This window comes from Hylobates moloch, unplaced genomic scaffold (assembly GCF_009828535.3).
Source record: "Hylobates moloch isolate HMO894 unplaced genomic scaffold, HMol_V3 SCAFFOLD_17, whole genome shotgun sequence".
Taxonomy (NCBI): Eukaryota; Metazoa; Chordata; class Mammalia; order Primates; family Hylobatidae; genus Hylobates; species Hylobates moloch.
In genome coordinates this window covers 8,197,122-8,215,738 of record NW_026652292.1, presented here as the reverse complement: position 1 = coordinate 8,215,738, position 18,617 = coordinate 8,197,122, and the positions used below count along the sequence as shown (strand labels likewise).

The following is an 18,617-nucleotide window of genomic DNA, read 5'->3' as shown; positions in this document are numbered from 1 at the left end:
ATTTGTTCTATAATCACGATACAGGAAAGAATAAAAATTTTCACTGAGAAATGAAAGAGAAGGCTTGATTAAAACATATTTAGTTCATTAGAATGGATCTAGAAGAATAAGGAAGTTGTGACCAGGTTAAAAAATAGCCTAATTTCAAACAGAAAAATGGGTCACTGTGAGAAATAAGATCGCATAGAGAAGAGGTCCATTGATACTCTTATTTGTCTCCGATGGAATTTTTTTTTTAATTTCATATCTGTTAAGTGATGAAATGGGCAAAGTATAGCTGACCTAGTGAATAGGAAGACGCTATGGGATGCATCTGGAACATCTCATTCTAGTATAATCTGGAAAAGCCACTTTTCTCCATTCTATTCTTTTTCAAATTCTGTGCTATCCAATAATACCTACATATTCCTGCTGTCTTCTGGAGTAAGTAAAGTTCCATTCTTAATATAAAATTTCCCTTTATCCTGTTCTCTATTCAGGTAGAAAGTGAACAGAAAACCTATACAATCATGGTCTTTAATTAATTCTGGATTTGAATATTATAGGCAAGGTAGTGAAGCTGTAATAAAATGCCTTAGGAAATTAATTCTTTTCATTCTAATCACTATCTTCAGAAAATCTGTAAGATTTGTCCTATTTATTGTTGGTCTAATAAACTTGTAAGAGCAGTTGTTATTTTCTGGTATGCTGGATAAAAATAATGAAATATTTTTTAAAACTCTCACATTCTTTCTTCTCTTATTTTCCCTTTCAATCTTTGGCCAATATTTATCTTGAAAATGCAAAGGCTATTTGGGCATTAGGTAGACTTGTGAAGCGGGTTGTTTGCCATTTCACCGGCAGGATCTGAACAATGTTGATGGCATTTGGTAAATATTCTTCTCCCTTAGCCCTGGGACTAATCCTTCTCTTTATAGCTTTCATGTTTATAGAAGAGAACATTATTATTTAACTTTTAACAAAATCACTAGACCAATGAAAGCCACTGTGAAGAATGACTCTTTATCTAAAGTATTTCACTGTATAGTTTTCCTAGTAATTGTATAACACCAGTTCCTCTTGGTGATATGTAATACTAAATCCTCTGGCAATATACAATCAAAGTTATAATGAGGTTTACTCCGCTGAAAGAATATATCATATCCTTTCAATCCTCAATACTGTTTTAATCAATCCCCAATATTGTTTTAAGTAAAGGCCAAGACGTGGATATCTACTTAACTACAAAAAACAGAGTGATATTTTGTAAAGAGATCTAAGAAAGGAATATACTAAAGGTCAAATCAGATGAACAACAACGCATTTATTTTCATTTATTTTATCTGTACTTCATAGGATGTAGTTATGCGACTGTATGGGAGGCTGTTTTCTCTGGAGATGTCATTGCTTTTCATGAAAATATTTGTCATTCTGGTATGGAATTCAAGACATGTGTTTGCATCAGATGCTGATTAGCTGTGACTTTATTGTTGCCATCAACCATTATGAACAAGGAAACAACACAGAAGGAATTAACAAATTCTCTTATCAAATGTTGACACTGACAAAAATCTTCAAGTCTGCACAAGGGAAAACAGTTATAGCATTGTTTTGGTTTCAAAGACACTGAAGTGGTTCTCTCTAGAATACTTTTCTTATGGACTCATATTTGCCAAGTAACATAAATTATACAAGATGCAGTGTTTTATGATTTAATCTCTGTTATGTAACATTCTTTGGAAGGCAGAAGATATTAGAGAATGGTGTTAGCCTGACTTTGTTATTCTCCCAAGTTTGGATAATTAGAAAGAAAACATTTCTTACTAAAAAATAAGGGTGAAGCCATTATTTTCCTTCATATGATTTGACACTAGGTTGCTTTTGGTTTAGTTTATTATTTGACATTAGTCCAAATTAACAGAAAAAAGTCTCTATCTCAAAATGTCTTTCTGTTAATGATTGAATTACCGCACATCCCAGATCCTTCAGAAATCCAATTTTAATAGTAAAATAGGAAATAATAATTGTAATAACAGGTGTGGAGAATGAAGAAAATATTTTTACCCTATAAAAGTTCACACTCTATACAATGAAAGAAAAGAGAAAAAAAAGCACAGATGCCTCAGTTTGAGCAGAAAACTATTCACAAGAGCTAGGCCATGGATGTTTGCAGGCATCCTTTCTGTAAAACAAGCCCTGTCTGTTTTCTTCACTAATCACACATTTCATTTGTGAGTTAGCATCAGATGTGAAAGCACACATAGCAAATTCATCAGCATAAGTGAGATTCGGAAATTCTCAGAGAAAATATTTAAAAGCTGTGGCTCTAAATATTTAGTCAGAGCTAATAACAGTATGAAAATGACTGCTCTTGGGGAAAAATCCTAGCTATGTTCTTTGCATGAGCTATCTATTGATTGATTATCATTTACAGGTGTGTATCTTGGTAGTAAGGATATGCAAAATCATTCTTGGTTATCTATGAATATTGATGAATGACATATTATTTGAATAAAATATAAATGTTAAAATGAATATTTAAATTATCTTGCTCAAGGCCTCTCCTTTAAGCCTCATCTGGGTCTATTCTATAGTTTCACGGAAGTGATCGTTTCTACCATCAGTGCTATAGTCACCAACTCATTGTTCTTTTCTAACAGTGACTAGATCTAAACATCACATCATTACTACCTAAAAGCAAATAGTAAGGGGGAAGGTCCTTATGCCTCAATAGTAGAGCTAAATCTAAGCCCATGACTAACTTTCATGTATTTGGTATAAATCCTATGAGTGTGAAAATGTTGGTGCCAGGGTGCAGCCATATTTCCTAATCTGGTTACCAGTGCCTTGTTGCCTTGTTTATATTTTCTCTTTTATTTAGTCAAAACCATGACTGCTATCGTTTTGGTATTTTCTACAGGCTGTGGAATGGGAGTGTGATGAAGCTACCAAGAAGGCCTGTTACAGCAAAGGCAAATCAAAGGTAAGAAGAATGCAATTATGAGCAGCCATCACCCTGTTTTGAAGAACTCTAAACTGTATAGAGCACGTTGATATGAAGAGTATTCCTGATTATGATGCCAGGTAAAGTGAGAAAAGCAAGATTCAAAATATGTATACAGTATATTCTCAAGTTTTTAATACTAAATTAAAATTAACCCCAGCAGTCAATCATTTCCAAAAAGGATTGAGAACATAAAAAGATCAGAGCTAATTTGCCCTTTCTGTCATTAGACTAAGATAAGAAATTAATTGATTCATAGCACTGGAAAAAATATGGGCCTGAATTTTTAAAATATTTTAAATTCCTCCTTTCATACTTTACAGCTAAATCTAGAAAGTAATGATATGGCCGGGCGCGGTGGCTCACGCTTGTAATCCCAGCACTTTGGGAGGCCGAGGCAGGCGGATCACGAGGTCGGGAGATCGAGACCACGGTGAAACCCCGTCTCTACTAAAAATACAAAAAATTAGCCGGGCGTGGTGGCGGGTGCCTGTAGTCCCAGCTACTCGGAGAGGCTGAGACAGGAGAATGGCGTGAACCCGGGAGGCGGAGCTTGCAGAGAGCTGAGATTGCGCCACTGCACTCCAGCCTGGGAAAAAAAAAAAAAAAAAAAAAAAAAAAGAAAGTAATGATATGACAAATAAAATTATTGCATAAAATATTTTCTGTGATAGATTATTTATAATTTATCTTAACATATTCTTTATCATAAACTCTCTTTTAATACTAAAATCTACATCTCATATTCCTATAGAATGCACAGTGTATAGCTCAGGTTGGAAATGTGTTTCTTGGGCAACTGTACATGTTGCAGGCTTCTTTCAAATGTTTGTCTGGCTCAAAAAGATGCATGATTCTTTGCCTTTCCAGGAAGACTATGTGTCTTTGAGAAAATTATTCATGATCAACTTGAGGAAATTCTTCTGCAGCTTGTGCACAGGCTCACTGTGTCTTATTCTATTAGTGATCTTCTTACATTATATTGGAGCACAGACTTTTCCAATGGTGAATTATGCTTTGGGTTACAGAAGACAGCAGTTATATACAGAGTAGAAAAGAGGGCTTTCTATGCAAAGTTGGTCCCAGAACCAAGAGCCTGGGGAAAAAAAATATACCTAAAGCAGAGAGCACTGGCAAAAGATCCTCCCCTTTCTGTATTTATAAAAGAGTGTTATGTACCTTATTTTACCCAATTTCATTGTCTGCTTCCCTGCCTTTTAACTGAATAGCTGTGGGAGTCAGACACTGAGGCAGGTGTCAGCCAGCTTAGTTATGGGGTTTCCCAACCCTAAATAACGGAGTAGGAAGAAGAGAAGGAGGAAAATGCAGTCTTAGCTAGGGAAACACTTGGAGACAAGGGGGAAATAAAGCAGGAATTGATGAAGGGTATTTTCTGGAAGATATTTAACCTCAGAAAAGCCCTCTGAGATAAATCATCAGAGATGTGAGGAGATTTAAAGGTACTCCAATTGTCAGAGAATTCGCATCTGATATCTTCAAATGCTCCCCAAAATAAATAAATAATATAAAGCCCACACATCGGGAACCCCTATAACCTTCTTGTTGAGTTTGTAGAAATGATGTATAGAACTTCTGAAGAGGTGATTTCTAAATAGTTTCCTTTTTCCTCCCTGTGGTGTTTGAGTCTCAGTGTGGGGGTTGTGTGGCTCGGCCCTTGGACCCACTTCACTGGTCAGAGCACAGTCCTTTAAATAAGACCACCTGTGCCGAGGAATGAGATGGGACCTGGAGAGTCAGACTTACATGAAGTGAGGCATGGAAAGATGGCTTTCTTTATTTCAACTAGTAAGATTCACTGATGCAAGCACCACCCTTCCATGCTCTGAAGGCCTGCAGTGGGCCTTGCCTGGGGATATCAGTGCCTCCCAGGGGTGCTCTGTGTGATGCCTGATATGGTTTGGCTGTGTCCCCACCAAACTCCATCTTGAATTGTAGCTCCCATAATTCTCATGTGTCCTAGAAGGGACCTGGGGGAAGGTAATTGAATTATGGGGGTGGGGCTTCCCTGTGCTGTTCTCATGATACTGAATAAGTCTCACAAGATCTGATGGTTTTTAAAGGGGAGTTCCCCTGCACAAGCTGTTTTGCCAGCTGCCGTGTAAGACGTGTCTTGCTTCCCCTTCATTTTCTGCTATGATTGTGAGGACTCCCCAGTCATGTGAAACTATAAGTCCATTAAACCTCTTTCCTTTAAAATTACCCAGTCTCAGGTATTAGCAGTGTGAGAACAGACTAATACAGTGACCTAGGTCTCCCTCTTGCTTTTTCTCAACTCTTTCTTCTTGTCTTTATCTTTCTTCTGGTACTTTAACTCTTTCATCTCCTCTTTTTCTTTCTTTCTGGATCTTATGGGCACATCAATAAGCACTATTCAGATTTGACCAACCTAGCAGCAGACATTGTTGATGCACACTTGTCACAGTGTCTGTTCTGAAAATGTTTAGCTGATAGCCCTGACCTGAGGGACCCCACCCTCCTTCCCTCTCTCAGGTCCCAGTGCTGTTTCCTCGTCCGATCTTAACACACCCAGCCCACAGTGAGCGTTTAAAGATGTTCCACTGAATGAGTGAATGAACATGAGAAGCCCATACCAAGGCAGTGAACTTTAATTTAGGGTTTCTGATCATCGTCATTATTGATATTTGGAGCCAGATTGTTCTTTGACATGGCAGCTATTCAGTACATGGCAGGAAACACATTGCCAGACATTGACCTGGTTGGGAATCCCTGCTTTAATTTCCAAAATGGTAAATTTATTTGTCACTTTTGCATTGTTTATTTTGATTTTTATGCTGCCTAGAGTCCTCTCATATTTCATCTTGATTACATGTATATATTTGTTACAAAGACGTTTAAAAATTAACAGTTAACTCCCTTCCCCTCTATGAGCTTCAGTCTCCTTGTACTCCTTGTCCCACTAAAGCAAAGCATCAGATTCCATCATGTAGCCAGGGGATTGTCCTCCTCATAGTCTGGCAGTCCATAATTTACAAAGAATCTGTGTGGTTGCCATTTGCTAATAGATTATTTCTACTTGGGGTGAAAAATTGCTTCTGCTGAAGAAGAACTAGCCCACGTTTTGCCCTAAGCCATGATCATTGGTTGTTTGGTGCTTAGAACTTAAGTAAATTGAACTCAGAGAACTATTAGGAAAAGGCCATTTTTTATGACCGATAGGTAATATACCCTCGATTCACAGAGGAGACCAATCGTTACTATACTTAATTGAATTTTCTGGATACACAGAAAGCAAATGAGGGAAACAAATATTTTCAAATAAAATCAAACCTTTATGTTTCACGTGCTTTGGGTTTTAATGGATTAAAAATAATGGGAAATCTTAGTAATTATTAATTGACTCAAACTGCGTTTGTGAATGGATTTTTTAACACTAATATAGTAAGACAGATGAAGATGAGTGTCAAGCACCATGTACTCTGAGAAAGATAAATCACACATTCTTTTAGGTTGCATTAAGTATATTGATAAATTCACAGAGCGTTTAAATAACTTCTGTTGCTTTGAAGTACAGCTCGGTTTATGTAGCAGAACTGTGTGCACTGGAAGTTCCTGTGTACAAAAATGATGCAGTAGCCTTACAAACATGTCGGTCTAGACAGCACTGGGCTGGTTCATGGGTGGTGAGAGGAGAGCGCTCTTCATCCACCTTTATAAGTTCCTTTTTCTTATTTGGCATCTCTCTTGCTTTCTTAACATAGTAACTGAACAATGACCATGATGTGACCAAGCTGGCTGACCAAGCCCAGCTCCTGGGACAGAGAAGGGAAAGAAACAAGGCAGCCCCTATGAACAGGGGCAACTGGACCAAATGCAGCCTCCAAAGGACTGCCCCCTGAACTCAGAATTCAGACTACCCACATTTCCCCATTTTGACAGTTCCTAGGAGCCAATTCAGAGAACATTCTCACAGTCAATTTGACTGATAGGTAACGTCTCTTTGGGTGAATGGAATTAAGACTTTTCTTAGTGGTCACGAGCTTAGAAGGCGAATTCAGCTGTTTTGTAGTTTTGCTTGTGCTGAAGTTCTTATGAGAACAGAATTACAAAGTTTCTCTTCTCCCTGAAATAAAAAGAATAATGCAAAATGTGACATCCCGAAAATGAGAAAAATGCCAGCAATTTAAACTGAAGTTTTTTTTTTTTCCTACTCTGAGAAAAGTGGTCTGTGCTTCTGCACATAGTGCATTTAGCTGCAGAGCCGGGCTGGAATGTGTGCATGGAAGGAGGTGGCTGGGTCTGCAGGGAGGACACTGCCTGTGCCCACTCGCTGCTCTAATGGGAGCATTCCTCAGCTTGCTGCACAGCGGAGGAGAGTAGAGATGACAGATTTCCCCTTGTTTCCCTGGGATATCTGTGTCCAGACACAGACATGATTTCACATGTAATCCATTAAAAGTACAATTTAGGGAATTAGGGTCAAGAGAAGTTATCCAGATTTTTCATTTGGGCCAGGTTTGAAAAGAAGGTAGGTACTGAAGCTGCCAAGCCCTTGTAAAGTTTGAGTTCTATTTTATTTAGAAAATGTTTGGCTCACTTGGGAAAGAGGGAGTGCCTTTGCCTGCAATGGCTTAAATATTCCATGGGAAAAAAAAAAAGTGGGGGTGGGGAATCTGTTTTTATGGATTCAAAAACTTATAATAAAACCTGTTGTATTTAGTTCTTCTGGACATAGCATTATAGAAACTGAATTCTATAACTACTTAAGTATCTTTTACACAAATATTATTTTAAACACAAATAGTCAATTCTCTCACGACCTAACAAGAGTTCCTTGTGTGTGTTGGGCTATAATGTCTGAACTGATGTTCCTCCCACTCTGACATTTAAGAACTTTACAAAGGAAACACAGCTGATTATTATGAGAATGAAAGAGCTGCTGTATGCTTCTATTACACTTTGTGATTTTCAAAAGTTTTTGTTCATGATCTCATTTCAGGATTTTTGACACCAAGTTCCTAGAATTATTTTGCTAGTTAGTGGGAGAGTTTTGATTAGAATCCAGAGCTATGTATATTGTTCTCCCTGTCATATCCTGTGGTCCTATTTACCAAGTTGTCAAATTATGCTGGTAAAGAGGTAAACTCCTAGTGAACAGGAGAAGAAACTCATGACACCATACTACCTAAGTGCCTGCTGGTGTAGGGCTGGATCTTGACATTTTGTACCTAAGTGCCAATATTTTGAAAGCTGTGAGTTAATCAATACATGGGACACATCGTAGCCCTGCTTTTATTTTATGTAATTGCTTTAAAAATTGAGGATACTTTAGGTTAAATACTAACATCAGGTTAAAACTAGATTATGCACACCTAATTTTATTTTTTTAATTGAGGCACCCAAAAAGGTTTCCCATGAAGTCAGCTCAGTTGAAAATAGAGTATGTACATATATACAGTATAGTATATTTTATATATCAATACACTGTACATTACATAGCATGTAATATATGTATATATGTGTGTTTATCTCTACATATTGCATCTGTGATATGCATGTGCATATATTCACAAGTAATACATGTATACAATTATGTAGATACACCCTTTATACACAGACACATACACACATACATCTGATTGGGTTAGGTATGGTTTTGCAAGAGTCACCAGGTAATCATGACTTAGGTTGATGTGGGTTCAACTTTGAAAGGCTCATGAAATTCCTATAAATTGCTCTTCTTCAGCACTTTGATGCTGACAAAGATAACGCATTATGAAGAGGACATATTGCTTTCACTGGGAGCACTATGATTAACATAAAGGCTGTCAGCCTTCTAACCCTTATCTTTCCTCCCTAAAATTAGTGGGTTGGGCGACAGGCTGGGTGTTGCTGAAGAGACACCTGAGAGATCCACAGAACATACCTGTTAAAAAAAAAATCATGAAATGCTATATGACAAAACCAATTAATTTATTAAGAAAACAGCCCTAAAACGTGTTTTCTCTGCTGGGCTGGGGCCTTGTGTCCTTGAGACCAAGTGGGTATTGGCCAGTCTCCATCTAAAAGCTATTTCTATGAGTCAGCAACCATGCTCCTCGGCTATCAATTGCCTTGAAGTCAAGGACAGGTTGATATGTCTGTGGATCACAGGCCCACATGGGTCGTTTTAATGTTCAAGTGCTGTGATCAAAATGTAGATAGATGACTCTCATTATCAACCTTAGAAGCCACGTGGCAGCAAGCTGCTAGAGGCCTTGGAGATGTGCCCTGTGACTTCTTGGAAAATCAGAATTCATTAAATCCTCTTCACCCACTTTGAAGGTACAGAAATGGGCTAGAAGAAAAAATTCTTAGATGAGAAAAGGAAAATCATAGACATTTAAGTATGCTGATTTATAAGAGAAACCTTTAAAAGAATCTCCTAAAGGGACTTCTACATTATGACTCTACTTTAAAATAGGTGACTCCAAGCAGTACTTCAACCAAGTTCAGGTAACCCATGGAAAGGCCACGTTTGTAACAGAGATTGGCAAAGTGCATTGCCAGTAGATCTACAAGAGAATTTGAGTTTTCAAAACACCATCAAGAGGAGACTAATTATTACACAGCTGGAACTGTTAACCATTTCCTTTTTTTTTTTTTTTTTTTTTTTTTTTGAGACAGAGTCTCGCTCTGTCACTCAGGCTGGAGTGCAGTGGTGCGATCTTGGCTCACTACAAGCTCTGCCTCCTGAGTTCAAGCAATTCTCCCTCTTCAGTCTCTCGAGTAGTAGCTGGGATTACAGGCATGCATTACCACGCCTGGCTAATTTTTGTATTTTTAGTAGGGATGGGGTTTCATGTTGGCCAGTCTGGTCTCGAACCCCTGACCTCAGGTGATCTGCCCACCTTGGCCTCCCAAAGTGCTGGGATTATAGGCATGGAGCCACTGTGCCCTGCAACTCATTTCCTTTTACTAACAGTATTGACTGTCCAATTCCCAAATTTATCTTCTGCTCAAAAGCTAAATACTTCTACTCTCTTTTTTTTTTCCTGTGTTTTCACATTCTGTTTCAGTTGAACTTGTCCCAATCTCTCTTTTCAAAACATTTATTATTTTAAATGAATTTGTTTGGAATTCACATCTGGAATTCACAGTCTGTGAATTAAACATGAGGATGCATTTAAGGGAGTAAGAATGGGAAGTATGTGAGATGCCTTTAGCCAGTTGGGTGACTGAGTTCTGCCTTGACAGTTAAGAAGAAACTCAAATACCACCCACCCCCACTCGTTGCTCCTGTAGGACTCAGTGAATGAGCACACCTACCATTATTGGTGATAACTCAGACCTCTAGTTAAGGCTGGGGCCAACTACACTATTACCTTCCTTCATTAGCTCCTAATTGCCACAGGCTTCTCTGGGTTTTGTAGGGCTGGGGCCACCCTCCATCATTGTATAAAGATTCTGCACAGACCTCCTTGCCTGATCATCCGGATCCCTGACATCTTCGTCCTTTTTTTCCACACTCTCACTCAGTTCTGCAAAGCACACCAGTGACACATGAGGATGTGGTTCATCACCAATAGTAGAGCTAGTGTCTTCATATATTCTCACATGGTCTTGATGATCAGAACATGCTCTTTCATTCTCTGCCCTAATTGAAATAATTCTGTCCCTTTCCTCATTTACTTTTTCTCTGATTTTCTTACACTACCAGTTGGGTTTGCCCTGCCCCTCCCTGGCACACTTCTGCACCATGGTTACCATGGTTATCACACATCCCGACCAACATTCTGGTTCTTCATCAACCTTGCGAGTGGTCTTCAGGAATGTTAACAACCTACAGTTGCCGGGCACTGTGGCTCATGCCTGCAATCCCAGCACTTTGGGAGGACAAGGCAGGAGGATCCCTTCAACCCAGGAATTTGAGACCAGCCTAGGGAACATAATGAGTCCTTTTCTCTACAAAAAAAAAAAAAAAAAAAAAAAAAAAAAAAAAAATAGCCAGGGGTGGTGGCATACACGTGCAATCCGAGCTCCTTGGGAGACTGAGGTGAGGGATCACCTGAGCCCAGGCGGTTGAGGCTGCAGTGAACCGTGATTGTGCCACTGCACTCCAGCCTGGGCAACAGAGTGAGCTCTTGTCTCAAAAATCAAAAACAAAAACAAAAGAAAACAACCTACAGTCTTATTTGCACTTTGTTCTTCCTTTGGGAAATTAAGGTAAACACCATATTTGATATCTTGGTTATTCTCCTTTCCCTAATTGACTGGAGGCCCTTGCTTTCTCTTCACCAGGGCTGCAGAACTCTGCTGTGAAATCACATCTTTTCAATCCAGATGATTCTCCTGGAACGGATTACCCTTGCCCATGTTGTTTGTGGTTTACCTTGGGGCAAGCTCTTGCTTTTTTGTTTCTTTTTAAAGGAAAAAGTTTTTTTTACATCTTGCCTTGCTTTTCAAAGAGTTCTAAAAGCAGCAGCAAAAAACAAACAAAACCCCTCCCTTCTATACTGTTTGTAATTTTCCATCCCAGTCCTTATGATGGTGTCATTAACTTGTCTGTGTCATCCATTAAGTCCATCAGCTTGCTCTGCCCTGTGTTCTGGAAGATGTCTCTGTGGGTCCCCTCTGACAGGCATCGGCTTCCTTCTTTCATCCTCACTCTGCCTGCCTTTACAGCCTCCCGTACCCCTCTGGTTTCTTCCCTGGCCCTCCTGTGTTCTCTTCAGCCTGGGAAGGAGGAACTGTGTGGTTCTTTGAAGTCTTTTGTTTTGTTCTTTCCCTTTAGAACTCTCCTGACCTTTCCCCAGGAATAAAAACAAAAGAGAACAAAACAAGACAAGCCTCCCACCTCTAGTCTACCTTTTTCAGTTACCAGATTCACTGTCTACTGTTTACAAGCATTTGGTAATTCTTCTGAAGTCTACTTAGATCTTTGTGGTTGTTTTCCGTCTTCCTCAGTTCAGCTTCCAATGATAAGTGGTTACTATTACTGTTAGGAATAATGTTAGGAGGCTAATCCACCCTTGGTATTTCACTTTACATTTAGAAAGCTAATCTGAGCCAGGAGCGGTGCTCACACCATAATCCCAGCACTTTGAGAGGCCAAGACGGGAGGATCGTTTGAGCCCAGGAGTTCGAGACCAGCCTGAGCAGCATGACAGAACCCTGTCTCTAGTAAAGAAAATACAGAAATTAGCACCGTGCATTCCCGCTGTCTCGCTGCTATGCAGTAGACTGGGTTATGGGAAATTAACACTTTCATCTAGAGTGGGGGTCCATTTGGTTGAAGAGAAGATGAGCTATACCATTACATCCAGATTCCCCTGATTTCCAGCATGATGTGATTCAAATCATCACGTTATCATGCAGCATCTTTCATGCCTCTTGCGTCATTCATTCACCATGGCATGCAATTGACTCACTATTCTGGCTTTGTCCTTTCACGCCTACCACCTTGGTCTAGGCACAAAATGACAAGAGCCTGAGTTATGGAAGTGACTTCCTCCTTGGCTTCCTGACTCCAGGCTTCTATCTTCGACTTATCTGCACATTGGTTTCTGAGTGGTTCTTCAGTGATAAAACATGAGAGCTCATCAATACTTCACGCAGTCAAAACATTTAATGGTTCCTTTCACATTCGGAGTCACATGTGAACTCACTACCTGGGCACACTTGGCCTGTTTCAGGCTCCTCGGCTTCTATGTGAGCTCTCTGTACACAATGAGAGCGCCATGCTTTCTCTAGCCACGACACCTTGACACAGTCTGCTCCTCTTGCGTGGAGTGTCTTTTCCCTCCTTCGCTCAGTAAAGTCCGACAGGTGTCCTACAAGCACCCCCTCCAGGAAGCCTCACTAAATCTTACACTTTAACACTTAGTTGTCAACTCCTTCAGGAAGCCTCTCTACACCTCTTCCCTTCCCTATTCCTTTGGAGCTACGTAATATGCTATTCCTCTGTGTGTCCTCGTTACAGCGCATGGACAGCTCTGTGGTAATTGTCATGAACCTGTATTTTCCTGCCAGGGGCCTGGATTGAGACTTCTAACCCAGTGGCTACCAAAGAGGAGCTACTCAGTGAATGCTTGCTGAAAAAACGAGGAGCTCTCCAGCTCACATGTTCATCACTGCTGTGACCATACCCAGGCTTTTCTAAGAACACTTTGCAACCACAAAAAGTTCTCCATTCTTGGAGTATCCCTCAGCCTAGGGTTTTGTCCCAAGTGTTTCAAACACCTTTTCCTCATTAAGCATATTTTCGCTTTTCAATCAATGAATTAAAAATGCATATAGATACTTGCTATGTATTTAAAATATGCAGTTTGATCCCATAAAGTAAAATTTGTTCCAGTTTGTGTACAGAGTTTCTCACGTGACCTTCTGATCAAGAAGCACTTGCAGCATTTTCTCAAAGTCCCGAGGAAGTTTTCCAAGGCACTGTTTCACAAGTGGCATCTAATAGGTTCCTTTTATTTAGTTTCCTAATACCCGTCCAAGGCCGTTTAGCATTTGTGCCACTATCAGATACAATTCAGAATGAAATCATTTCTGTCAAAATTAGATGCATGCTTTGAGAATTTAATTGAACATATATTTATCTTCATATTCTTCATCAAACAAGGTGCAGATACAGCAAGTAAGTTTATTTGATAAAAATCAAATTGTTTAATAGCTCTGTTGTTATTTTTTTGGTCAATATCTGAAAGGTTTGTTTTTTTAAAGGTTGAAATTTTTTAATGGCTTACATATTTATTAGATAAAATGTATTCACTCTCATCATTCTTCTTGTGCTCAGACTTTGTTAGCATGTTTTTCATTATACATACATATATATATATATATTTTTTAAAATTTGTTTCTTTATTTTCCCTCAGGAGGAATGTCAGAACTACATCCGGGTGCTTCTGGTGGGTGGTGACCGGTTATTCACCTGTGGGACCAATGCATTCACACCTGTCTGCACCAACCGCTCGGTATGGCTTCCTTTTGTGCCTCAAAAGAATTTAATATCAGAAGAGGCAAAACATTGTATTAAAATATTAGTTTTAAATGAATTTCTATACACCAAGGTGTTGTTGTTTAATTCAAAAGCACTTTTTGTCAAATTGAATAAATATTTGATTTATTGATGTATTTCTAATCAGGACCATCAATTAGATAAATAACTGAAAATAATTACAACTTGTATAATTAAACTTAAATATGTTTCTAAACTATTTCAACCAGCATTTTTCTCACCAGTGACTTTAAACCTTAATCCTAAACATATTCTTTTTTGTCTTATTCTGCTTTATGGTAGAGATACTGCTACTGTTATTTATATTTATTAAAATTATTAAAATGGTCTAAAATCACAATCCAAGGGAAGAAAAAATTAGCCTACAAATTGGATAAGAAGTATGTAAAAAAAAAAATAAGCAAACTAAGAAATTGAACCCTAGGCAAAGTCCAGTTATAACTGACCCTCTTTCTTTCTTGTCTTTAACCTGGCAATCATTGACAGAGTAATTTTCAGCTGCACACACCATAGCAGTAGTATGGCAGGGTCAGTAGAACACATGTGGAATCTTCCTAATTCAGGGTATAAATGCACTCTTCCTCTGGGAATATCGTGAAGAAATATGTTCATTCCCTGGTTGCACAATTTTCCTCAAGACTTTAATTGACCATCTGCTTTTACTGTTCATGATTTCAGGTTAGCATTCAGTTATTGGAAATAAAGGGAGGAGATGGATGATCAGGGGTGTGAAGCTCAGGGAGCTCTCTAGGTGCTGCACCCTGCCCTGGGTGCTTTCACCAGTGCCGTGGTTCAGTCCTCAACATCTTCCCCACAAGATCGCTACTCTTTGGGGCCCCCTTTTATGAAAGAAGAACCTGAGACATAAAGAGCTGAGGGAAATTACCCAGATACGCATCTCATAGCAGAGCAAGCAGCGTGCCTGCGCCTACCGGCCCTGACCCTTTTGCTCCAATACCTCTCAGGCGAGAACCAAGAACCGAATTGGGCAAAGCACCAGTACCCAAGAGCTTTTCTCATTCAATGATTGGTTGGGAATCGAGCATTTGGGAAGCTGGATTCGTATGAAATGACTCGAAGACACTTAGATCTCTCTCTGAAAACTGAAAAAAAAAAGAAAGAAAGTGTTGGAAATGTGGGCCACATAGTGTTGAATATCCACACATCCTTACCTGTGAGCACATTTTTTGGGGCTATTCATTATATTTTGGTTCACTTATATTACACATAATTCTTTTTTTTTTTTTTTTTTTTTTTTTTTTGAGAGAGAGAGCCTTGCTGTGTCTCCCAGGCTGGAGTGTAGTGGTGCGATCTTGGCTCACTGCAATGTCCACCTCCTGGGTTCAAGTGATTCTGCTGCCTCAGCCTCCCAAGTAGCTGGGACTACAGGTGCATGCCACCATACCTGGCTAATTTTTTGTATTTTCTTTTTTTTTTTAAGTAAAGATGGGGTTTCACTGTGTTAGTCAGGATGGTCTCCATCTCCTGACCTTGTGATCTGCCCGCCTCGGCCTCCCAAAGTGCTGGGATTATAGGCATGAGCCACCGTGCCCAGGCAATTATACATAATTTTTTATTGTGATCCTATTTCTGTAAATATTGACACCGGTTTTTAAATTAAGGTGGAAAAGTATGCAATACTTGTGCATTATAAATCAAAGGCATGTATACAATGATCTTATTTCTTATTTTGTGAGTATTCAGTGGTATGAGATTCAGTAACTCTAAAGTGATGAGAAAGGGACTGATTGATGGACTCTCTTACCATGAGCAGAGTAGGCTGTTTCCATCAGTTGAAGCATAAAAGTTGGTCATCTGTCCCCATGAGCCCCAGAGAGGCTGTTGCACAAGCATCACTGTGATGATGGTGGATGTGATCCATAAGCATCACTAGAGGGGCTTGTGCAGAGATAACTGCTTTCCCTCTCATTCTCCCCCACAGTTGAGCAACCTGACTGAGATCCACGATCAGATCAGTGGCATGGCCCGCTGTCCCTACAGTCCCCAGCACAATTCCACGGCGCTCCTCACAGCTGGCGGGGAGCTCTATGCTGCTACGGCCATGGATTTTCCAGGACGTGATCCTGCCATTTACCGAAGCCTGGGCCTTTTACCTCCTCTCCGCACAGCACAGTACAACTCCAAATGGCTCAATGGTAAGCCTTCCGTCACTCCCTCCTTCCCACCTCATTTGTTTTTTGTTTTTGATTCCTGGTGATTTGGTGCTGAAAAGCAAACTATAACACTCTAAATAATAATGAATTCTTCATCTAAAGAATTCAAAGTGTAGCTCGTTCGGGACTAATGATGAAAAGGACATCATATGGCTATTTAGTATTTGGAAGAGAAGTGATATTCTCAACACTCTAGACCATGATAATATGGCTAATGTTGACATGCCCACTTACAGAAGCTAGCTGTTTTTTTTTTTTTTCTATATTGTTGTTTAGTGTCTAGAAAATTTGACAGCTTGTCATAGATATGTGTAGACCCCTGGGCTTTACTTCTTAACTTCCTTTTTATGTGTCTAGAAGTGGATTACTAACATGGCATGTAATTTTCAGCAACTGTATAAAAGAATGTGTTTGTCTATAGGTAACTCCAAAAAGTTTGACAATTAAAAATGTAAAAAATGTATCAACTCACATACTTAGTAGTAGGCATCATCAGGGTTTATTCATTCAGTGGCTCAGGAGTTAATAAGGAGGCAAGTATTCACTGGAGTCTCAGCCATCCACAGTCTGGCAGATGGGCCCTCAGCCCACCTCTGCTTGTGGTTGCAAAATTGTTGCTGCAAATTCAGTTATTACATCCACATGTGGCAATATCCACTCGAAGAAGAGCCACATCCCTGTCCCCTTTTCATCTGTATATTTCTTTTTGAAGAAACCAGAAACCCTTAGAAGGCTTCCTTCAGTTCTGGGCCAGAACTTGGTCACTTGCTTACTAAGCAATCAGAAGATGGTGACAACCATCCAAATTGAGGTTCGCTGTGTACAAAGTCCTGATGTGTGTCAGCTGAAATGCAGCCCTCTGTATATCAGTGCATTCATGTGTGAGTGTGGTCACACACACATGCACATACACATACACCTGCAAAGGCAATGTATACATACCATGTGTAATCCATTGCCCCAAGCATTTATTTGATAGTTTGTGCAAAAGTGAAATCTTGAGAGTTAGTAGACTTTTGCCACATACCAGCTCATTATGTAGACCAGAGTTTCTCAACCTCAGCACTAGTGATGTTTTGGGCCAAATTGTTCTTAGTTGTGGGACAGGGGGTCTTGTCCTTGGCATTGTAGTATGTCTAGCAGCATTTTCAACCTATAGTCACTATATGCTAGTAGCATCCTCCTCTGCCCAGTTGTAACAACAAAAAATGTTTTCAGCAATTTTTCAGTACTCCCTGGGAGGGGGGAATTAACTGTAGTTGGGAACCACTGCTTTAGACTCATCATATATGCAAAACCATGGATACGTGTACACATATTCAATGCAAATATTTTGCCAGATAATACAGTCAACCTAACCATCAGAGTTTGTCTTTAAAAGACTGTCCTGTAGAAAAAAAAGGATGTCCTCATCGTTAACTTTCTCAAGTAAACTAAATGACTCTATTGCTTCCAAAGGGAAACACAAATTGTTTTCCCAAACTGAAGCACTAACTAGATTTCTCCCATTAACATCATTTCTGTTGAACTGGCTTCAACTGAATCAATTGATTCTATATAGATGGTCCCCTTTTGGCCCCAAAACTTTCATCTGTGTAGCTTCAAGTTGTTCTTTCCATTTGTTTGTTGATTCTGACTGGCGAAGGAAGTTTCCACTTAAAAATCAAGAATCCCTATCCCAATAAAGGCTTTGTAATTAGAATTTGCCAGAAGCAAAGTAAAAAGCCATTGGGAGCACTCTCTCTTCTCCCAAAGTGACACTTTAAGAATATCCTGGAAAAACAATTCAGGTCATAGCATGAGTTATAAACACTAGCTGACTTCTTACATGTGACTGAGTGACCACCAGCTGATCAGGTGGTCAGTATCGGTCAGCCTCCTGGTTGTCAGCATCTGTGAATTCTCCTTTTCCATTGGAGAGTCATGTGTTGCCATCCAGGCAATGGAAGAGCTAAGACAGTGTTTATCGCAGTCTTGGTAGGCATAACATTGCTGTTTGATTGACAAAGAAATTAGTGTTTCCGATTCCTAAAACATTCTGCTGTTCATTCCTAAGATCTGGTAACTGCAGACACTGAAAGTAATTCAGAGGTAAATGCGGTGGCTCTACCACTCAGGCCATAAGGGCAGCACAATTTGCATGACAATGAATAGCCTGCATTTCTCAGGAAAGCAGCATTCCCACCGCCCTCCCCAACACTCCTTCCCTGGCCTACATTGGGAAGACCTTCTCTCCTAGGGTAGAAAACCAAGAGCCCTGCCTGAGGACCCTGAGTTATTGCATATGAAGTGTTGTCTTCATACCTCTCCTGTGTTTTGTTAGGGCACTTTCTGCTACTGCTGAGCCCTGAGATACTATTTCCACTCCTAGTTGGCCCTGATTTGCTTCTCTGATTGACCCTCCATCCAGGACGGATTCTGGTCTCTAACCACACTAGGTTCTGCCTCCATCCCCTGCTGAGCCGAACACAGGGACCTT

At 39.7% G+C, this 18,617-nt stretch overlaps 1 protein-coding gene across 1 annotated transcript in view; it reads left to right on the top strand.

Moving 5' to 3' along the window:
* Nucleotides 1-18,617, top strand: part of SEMA5A (semaphorin 5A) — a 509,156-nt gene that overhangs the window by 307,531 nt on the left and 183,008 nt on the right. The window contains exons 6-8 of the mRNA XM_032135528.2: nucleotides 2,900-2,962; nucleotides 13,822-13,920; nucleotides 15,907-16,120. Of these exons, the coding sequence (XP_031991419.1) occupies nucleotides 2,900-2,962; nucleotides 13,822-13,920; nucleotides 15,907-16,120 (376 nt within the window). The remainder of the gene's footprint in view (nucleotides 1-2,899; nucleotides 2,963-13,821; nucleotides 13,921-15,906; nucleotides 16,121-18,617) is intronic.